Source organism: Chanos chanos, chromosome 3 (assembly GCF_902362185.1).
Source record: "Chanos chanos chromosome 3, fChaCha1.1, whole genome shotgun sequence".
Taxonomy (NCBI): Eukaryota; Metazoa; Chordata; class Actinopteri; order Gonorynchiformes; family Chanidae; genus Chanos; species Chanos chanos.
The window spans coordinates 57,909,007-57,918,043 of NC_044497.1; the positions used below are offsets into that span (position 1 = coordinate 57,909,007).

Sequence of the window (9,037 nt, forward strand, 5' to 3'; positions counted from 1 at the left end):
CAGAATCTTCAAGCTAATACATGCTCAAGAGTTAACGGAAGAGTTTGATGCTGACATGGCACTGATTTGATTTTCCTCATCACTCTCATTAAATACAGCTACACTTTTGAAAATACCGCCAATTCCAAATATAATGTTTTGTGTGACATTGCATGAAAATGATGTAGTTCATTGGTGTCTGCACGGGTAAATTTAGTTCTGGGAGAAAAGAGCTCCTTCCTGTTCTGTCCACCCCAAATCCACAGAACAAAATTCACCTCAAACAAACACCAACCATACAAACTCTCCCCCTTCATTTTACAGTATTTCAAAATTAACATCACAGTTTGAAAGCATTCAGATTAGTAACTTCTCCTTTGTCCTCTCTCTTTTAGAAAACACCCTCGGTATCAGGTTTCAGATAAAGGCCTCTCTCAGTTGTGGCCTTTGTAGCAGTACACGCCGTACAACTTCTGTTTCTTGTCAGGAAAACCGGAGAAACGCACGGCCGCCTCGTTGGGGCTGCAGCGTCTGCGCGGGCGGGAAATCGGGTAACGGACGCTTCCGTCCGCCAGCCAACCCGCGTCACACCGATCGTAGCCTAGCAGCTTCCACGCCGCGTACATCTGTCCCACTTTTGCGATTTGAGCGCCGTCCTTCTGACAGGCCTGCACCGCCTCCTCGTACGTCAGTTTACTGGGGTGGATCAGGTAGTAGAAGCGCCCTGATAAGACAAAGTGATTTTAAAAGGACGTCGACAGTAAAGTGACAAAAATCGAATTTAAGAACGCACTGGTGTAGTCTGTGAGTTAAACAGGTGGGCTGTTTGCGTGACTGATTTCCTCCGAAACCAGCCCTCTGCTCCTCTCTCTCTTCATATGAACTCATATGTCAGACACCTGACTGTGTAAAAACCTTGTCATGCTGAAGATGAGATTGTGTTTGTGATTATGTATCTTTAAAGTATTCACTAAGTGAAGATGAGATTGTGTTTGTGATTATGTATCATTGGGAAAACAAGAGCGGAGATGGATTGAAAGAACAAACCTTTGAAGTTTGAGGTGAAACAGAAGACGTCATATCTGTTCTTCTCCTTGTCCCGCATCCCATAATTCCTAACGCCAGGGACGGTGTTCTTGCCCCCGCAGGGTTCGCGGGGTTTGGTGATCGGGTATTGCACAGAGCCGTCACTGAGCCAGCCGGCGTTGCACCAGTCCAGCCCCCCCCTCCACGCCTCATAGAGCTGCTCAAACGAGGCCATGATCGCATCCTGCTCCCGACACACCCTCTCAGCGTCCAGGAAGTTCATGTTGTAACGTCCCAGACGAGGGAAGTATGGAAACACGACCCCTGTGGAGAAAAAAATCTGTGTTTATTCAACTGTGTATCTCTGTTGCCACTTCCAGCTCAGATTTATGAAACTGTTTAATAGAACCGTGAGGTCAGAGTGGAGTCACAGTGGGACGGACTGGCATGTGTACTCTGAAGGATGTGGGACACACAGCCACTGTAATGTCCTGACAGGAAATGAGTGTGTGGACAGTGTCAGGGGCTTCTCAGAATGAGCAATGATCCTCAGTGAATGAAAACGTTTCACTTTGTGGTTTCTGTGATGCCTCTGCAGAAGTGTCAGGAGTGGAAACAGTGAGAGTGAATGAATAGAGACCCATTATCCGCTAAAATGAGCTATTACCCTACGCTGCAGAACAAGACCAAAAGATTAAAAAGAGTTCACACAGCAAACAACGAATGAAAGCATATTCTGACCTATTCACTTCTGTAAAGACAGTAAAAACGACTTTGATTTTGCTGTCATTACAGTTTGTAATTTTAGATGAAAGTTTAAAGGTCATTCGTACATGATTGGGATACTGCTTGCCTTTAGTTTTAAGTCTATCTGTTAAAGGCCAGACATCTTTCAGTTACATGACATGATGCTTACCAAGCAGTCATCTGCATGATAACAAGCAACAGAGTCAAAGCAGCAGAGTGAATATTTGTCCATTTGTCTGTGTGGTTTTATACTGTCGTTTAATGAAAATGAAAACCAGTATCTCGCTGGGATTTACCCAGTGGACTCTGCATACAGGGCTGCACTGGTAAAGCTGCGGTGTTGGATGTAGTGGGGAGGAGGGGAGGTGGGGAGGGGGTTTCTGTACCTTGCAGATCGAGGGACACCACCCCTGTGTCGTCCTCTAGGCCATCAATGACTTCACATTTGTATTTTCCGTAATCCTCCAGGGTGATCTCCGTGATGACTAGGGAGGCGTCGTTCTCACTGGCCTGTTGAAGGTGCACACGCCCATGGAATCTGCCATAGCTTTTCCTGTGGAAGCCCATGGCTACAAAAACGTCGATCTCCTTCAGATAGTCTGATGTCAGCTTTGTCCATTTGATCCTCAGTTTGGGGTTCGGGGCAGACGAGGGGTCCCTGTGGAAGGTACACGGCAGTGTTGCGTTCCCTCCCCTTCGAGAAACAACTTTGGATTGTTCTGTCACAACAGACAGCCGAGGGCCGTTCTCTGGGAATCCAGATGTTAAACACAAATTATTCACCAACACTGGGAATCCAGATGTTAAACACAAATTATACACCAGCACTGGGAATCCAGATGTTAAACATAAATTATTCACCAACACTGGGAATCCAGATGTTAAACACAAATTATTCACCAGCACTGGAAATCCAGATGTTAAACACAAATTATTCACCAGCACTGGGAATCCAGATGTTAAACACAAATTATTCACCAGCACTGGAAATCCAGATGTTAAACACAAATTATTCACCAACACTGGGAATCCAGATGTTAAACACAAATTATTCACCAACACTGGGAATCCAGATGTTAAACACAAATTATTCACCAACACCAGTCAGAGTGAAGGAGAAGGACAGGAAGATAAAGCCTGCAGTACTGTGTTCTCATAGCTAATCTTCCGCAGCTCATTCAACTGGCGCTTCTTCACTCCTGCCAGTTCTCTAAAGTATATTCTCACTTTTAAACCTTGAAAAACAGTCAGTATGACTGCAATGACCCACATCTGCAATTAAATATGAAAGATACCACAGACCGGTCTGATGTCTTCACAGCATTAACAATGTGTTACCAAGACTGAATTTGTTATTGTCTGTGCGGTCATTCAGATTTCAGGGAAATGGATAATACTTAAAAATTAAATAAGTCTCAAATGGTAAAAGTACCAGATTAAGTCTCTGGTAAAAACATATAAACTAAAATATGAAATCAAGTCTCTGGTAAGGGAAAAATATATATATATATATATATATATATATATATATATATATATACAGACATATATATATCTGTGTGTGTGTGTGTGTGTGTATACATATGTGTGTATGTGTGCGTGTGTATACACACACACACACATACACAAGCGCAAAACATTAAATTAGGTCTCTGGGAAAAGGTACAGACTAAAACAGTAAATCAAGTTTCTGGGGGAAGAAGCGGATGAGGCCATCCCAACCTCCTGCTCTAAATCCAATTTCGCAATCAACATGTTTTAATATTGTTCCTGCCCACCACAGTCTTGTGCAATGAGTCTTCAGTCATCTGTTTCTCATAGACATTTCAGAGGGATAATTACATCTATACACCCATCTTAAAGACATCCAAAACATCTAAAAAAAAAAAAAAAATCTGCTCTATATAAAAGCAGATCATTCACATTTTTTTTTTCAGAAGATTTCAGCCACAGGTGAATATTAAAAGGTAAAGTGACTACCAGTCTACATCAAGAGCCATAATGAACACTCTAGTAACAAGTCCAATGCTAACATTAACACTGACATCAACTCTAACACTAACACTAAGACTGATAATGACATTAATGCTAACATTATTACCAACACTAACACTATAGCTAACAGTAACGCTAATGCTAACATTATTACCAACACTAACATTATAGCTAACAGTAACGCTAATGCTAAAATTATTACCCACACTGATGCTAACACTTATGCTAACATTATCGCTAACGCTAATGCCAGCACTACCACTACCACTCGCACTAAAACCAATTTTAATACTAGAAATTCAGCCCTAAATCAGTGTAGAATATTTCTTGCTGTGGATGAGATAACAAACACACTGGTGTTGGAATGCCAACTGTCTTTAATTAATGCAATTCATGAATGTCTCCATGGACTGTGTGTTGACCACTAAAGAACACGAGTCTCTATGTGGTTGTGTTCCGTATGAAGAAACCACACAAATGATTAAGTTCTCCCCACTTTTTAAAAGAAAATCCCCAAAAAACCCAAGTGACCACTGTCTACAGGATATCACACTGATTCATTTCTGAGAGCTGTTCATGGTATCACCAAGCATGCCACAGGGGTAAATCCAGATCAACTTCCAGGCCTTATCAGTTCTTCAGCTCTAAGACACCAGCCTGGAGACATGGGCTATGATAAAGACCAAGAGCTGAGGAGCTGACCTCTGTCATCTCAGACACCAGCTAATGAGACAGGACTCTAAATATTCATCTGGAGATCAGCTAATGAAACAGGACTCTAAAAATTCAACTGGAGATCAGCTAATGAAACAGGACTCTAAAAATTCAACTGGAGATCAGCTAATGAAACAGGACTCTAAATATTCATCTGGAGATCAGCTAATGAAACAGGGCTCTAAAAATTCAACTGGAGATCAGCTAATGAAACAGGACTCTAAATATTCATCTGGAGATCAGCTAATGAAACAGGACTCTAAATATTCATCTGGAGATCAGCTAATGAAACAGGACTCTAAATATTCATCTGGAGATCAGCTAATGAAACAGGACTCTAAATATTCATCTGGAGATCAGCTAATGAAACAGGACTCTAAAAATTCAACTGGAGATCAGCTAATGAAACAGGACTCTAAAAATTCAACTGGAGATCAGCTAATGAAACAGGACTCTAAATATTCATCTGGAGATCAGCTAATGAAACAGGGCTCTAAAAATTCAACTGGAGATCAGCTAATGAAACAGGACTCTAAATATTCATCTGGAGATCAGCTAATGAAACAGGACTCTAAAAATTCAACTGGAGATCAGCTAATGAAACAGGACTCTAAATATTCATCTGGAGATCAGCTAATGAAACAGGACTCTAAATATTCATCTGGAGATCAGTCTGCAAACACCTCAGAGAGGAAGGGAGGGGCCAATGCAGCCTTTCAAGAGTTCTGTTCCTCACACACACACACACACGTTTATGTTCCCGGCCCCTACCTAAGATGTAGATGGTCCTGTGATGGCTCAAGTCGCTGTACGCCTCATCAAAGCTGTCGGCAAGGCTCAGGGAGACGAGAGCTAAGACAAGCAGAGTGATCATCCTGAATTACAGCACCAAGGGGTCTTCTCACTAAAACAGAGAGAGAGAGAGAATCCCTTTTTATAAGAAAAGTTATTGAGCAAAGCAGTAAGCACACAGAGTTATTTTCCTGAGAACAGTCAACCTCCTTGTCTGCAGCACATGTGTAAAAGTTGATTCTGTGTGTGGTTGTGTCTGTGTTCCCATCTGCAGTAAGCAGCCTGTGCTCTGCTCAGAAAGCAATAGCAGTGCAGTACAAACTGTGTCCTTGTATGTGACAGTGTAGTCCCACAATTCACACAAAACCGCACCGGTAAATGGGCCAGTGACAAAAATAAAGCACCCATGCCAGAAATAGACAATTCTGCCTCTCACCTTCACCACAAAAAACAAAAACGCCAAAATGGAAATGTCCACTGAGGAAGTGCGGTCACAGAAATGACACAAACAAAGCAACAACTGTGAGAAAAGTCAACAACAGCAGCCCTCACAAAAAAAAAAAGTTTGTCACCAACACACACTGCGCATCTCTGTCCTTCCCAGCCACAGCAAACCCACAGAGAGAGAGAAAGAGAGAGAGAGAGGACTTACCATCTTACAGAGCAAACAGTCCCTGTCAGCCGCGTATGTGTGGACAGGCAAAGAAAGATGTGGGTTAGACAGAGTGTGGGCTTCTCTCCGCAGTCACACTGATTGATCTGGGGTTTTTTTCCTTCATTCATCTCAGGCGAGAGTGCTGACGCACAGCCTGAGAGTGCCAGGTAGTGTTTCTGCAGTCAGCAGAACAGTGCTCTGCAGAACCACCTCCTCTCTCCCCCCACCCTGCCTGCAAACCGTCACTCCACAGACCAGGACCCAGTGCTGATAACACTGAGGGACCAACCACATGACTCCTCCTGTTTTATGAGAGGAAGCCCCAGATTTACAGTACTGTATTGTGGAGAGGAGTACTGTATTGTGGAGAGGAGTAATGTCATGTGGAGAGGAGTACTGTCATGTGAAGAGGAGTACTGTAGTATGGAGAGGAGTACTGTAGTGTAGAGAGGAGTACTGTCATGTGGAGAGGAGTACTGTCATGTGAAGAGGAGTACTGTAGTGTAGAGAGGAGTACTGTCATGTGAAGATGAGTACTGTAGTGTAGAGAGGAGTACTGTAGTGTAGAGAGGAGTACTGTAGTGTGGAGAGGAGTACTGTAGTGTAGAGAGGAGTACTGTATTGTGGAGAGGAGTACTGTAGTGTAGAGAGGAGTAATGTCATGTGGAGAGGAGTACTGTAGTGTAGAGAGGAGTACTGTCATGTGAAGAGGAGTACTGTAGTGTGGAGAGGAGTACTGTATTGTGGAGAGGAGTACTGTAGTGTAGAGAGGAGTACTGTCATGTGAAGAGGAGTACTGTAGTGTAGAGAGGAGTAATGTCATGTGGAGAGGAGTACTGTCATGTGAAGAGGAGTACTGTAGTGTAGAGAGGAGTACTGTAGTGTGGAGAGGAGTACTGTAGTGTGGAGAGGAGTACTGTAGTGTAGAGAGGAGTACTGTATTGTGGAGAGGAGTATAATAGTGTGGAGAGGAGTACTGTAGTGTAGAGAGGAGTACTGTAGTGTAGAGAGGAGTCTAAAAGTGTGGAGAGGAGTACTGTAGTGTAGAGAAGAGTCTAAAAGTGTGGAGAGGAGTACTGTATTGTGGAGAGGAGTACTGTAGTGTAGAGATGAGTACTGTAGTGTGGAGAGGAGTCTAATAGTGTGGAGAGGAGTACTGTATTGTGGAGAGGAGTACTGCAGTGTAGAGAGGAGTACTGTATTGTGGAGAGGAGTCTAATAGTGTGGAGAGGAGTACTGTATTGTGGAGAGGAGTACTGCAGTGTAGAGAGGAGTACTGTATTGTGGAGAGGAGTATAATAGTGTGGAGAGGAGTATAATAGTGTGGAGAGGAGTACTGTAGTGTGGAGAGGAGTCTAATAGTGTGGAGAGGAGTACTGTAGTGCAGTGGAAGAGAGAGAGAAGTTCTACAGTAACAGGAGTGGAGTTCCAAAAGTGATGTTTAACTGTGGGTGAAGAGAAAAGTAGATTTCCACAGTTAAACTGGCCCTGGAGGTCCCTTTATGACAGTGACTGCTACAGCTCAAGAACTTCATTCCCACCCAAGGGTCTTAAGGGACTCCAACCTTTAACAGCTGTCAAACATCAGCTTTTTGTCTGATGACACTTAACCAATGACAGTTCTGTGACTGCAGTCCACACATGCTTCTCCCAGTGCATACAATCACCAAACAATGCATTCCTCTGTGCCTGGGGAAAAAACAGTTCATCAGTAAACAAGTCTTGGCTTCAATTGCCCTCTATCAGTCCTGTTGTATTTAAGGTTTAGCACCACAGATGTGTGTGTGTGTGTGTGTGTGTGTGTGTAGCATCTGATTTTGTTGTACAAAGCTTTGGTAGTTGAGAGAAAATGATGAGAAATCTGACTGAAGCACACACTGTTATGGCCAATGACAATGAAGCATACACTGTTATGTCCAATGACAATGAAGCGTACACTGTTATGGCCAATAAAAATGAAGCATACACTGTTATGGCCAATAAAAATGAAGTGTGTTGAGCAAGGTGTGTTGAGTAACTAATGTAAGGGACCAAATGACACTCTAAAGAAAACAATAATCACGTTTTCTCGTTCCGCTGCTCAGCCGTGTGGGGAGGACAGGGAGGATATCAAAAGGGCTATGCCAAAACATAAAGTTCAAATCTTAAGCTGGAGGCACCTCTTTCTTTCTTTTTTCTGTACAGTGAATGCTAAGGGTGGGGGGTGGAGTGGGGGGGGGGGGGGGGGGCATGCAGCTGAGAGATCGCAGGGCTCTGTTAGGATAGTGTTATCTGCTAAGGTGCCAGGGATAGTGTTATCTGCTAAAAAAACAAATGACACAACAGCTTTCTGAGCTCTGGGCGGGCTTGCAGTCTAATAGATTATTTTCTCTCTCTCAACTTAATCTTTCAAAACAGAAAAGTTACTCCACTGGACACATCTCTCCATGTCACATGACAGAGCCCTCACTCATTAACCACATCCAGCTGAACTTTAGGTCCAGCTATGAGAGTCACAGAGTTTTTCAGTAAATACATACTGATCCTTTTTCACAAGCAGTGTGATTTCTTCGCTCTCGCTTGAAACTGTTTATGATAACAATCAAGGCCTTTCATGATGACGCAGCTGAGGTCTGATGTAATGTCTCTCTCAGCGCTGCATTTTCTTACCTTTACGTCGGGACAAAGCAATGGCAGGTTTTTTCCCCCACTAATTATGCTTTAGTTTCTCACCATGAGAACAGAGGAGAGAGCATGGGAGAGCCCTGCCTGCGTCAGAGTCTTATCAGTGTCAGGATGTGTCGTCTCTGTGATGTCGTTTGCCTAGTCTACTGATGTCTGACATCACAGCACTACGCTAAGAGCCAAAACATGAGCCCCAGAGAGGCAGAAACTTCATCTCTGTCTCACAGTCAGCTTTAAAGAAGACAGTGTTCGCTCATTAATGCAGTAGATCTTCAGTGGCTAATCTTTCAGTACACAACAGGAAAAGTCACAACTCCCAGACTTCCTCTTTGAGTCCAAAGGACTTCAGTCCTTGGAGGTTTTAATAATGTACTGAATATTGTTCAGTCCTGTTGTGTTACACACAGTTTTTAGGACCAGTTTGAGTGACAGGCCTGCAAGAGACAAACCCCCCTTAAAACAACA

General features: G+C 43.3%; 1 protein-coding gene across 1 annotated transcript; it reads right to left on the minus strand.

Moving 5' to 3' along the window:
- Positions 1-413: 413 nt before the first annotated feature.
- hapln1b (hyaluronan and proteoglycan link protein 1b) lies at positions 414-5,350 on the minus strand. The gene is made up of 4 exons (XM_030769206.1): positions 5,233-5,350; positions 2,139-2,501; positions 1,027-1,329; positions 414-703 (listed from the first exon to the last, which is right to left on the minus strand). Exons 1-4 carry the CDS (start codon positions 5,333-5,335, stop codon positions 414-416), a joined length of 1,059 nt encoding a protein of 352 aa, XP_030625066.1. The 5' UTR covers positions 5,336-5,350.
- Between the last annotated feature and the right edge of the window lie 3,687 nt (positions 5,351-9,037).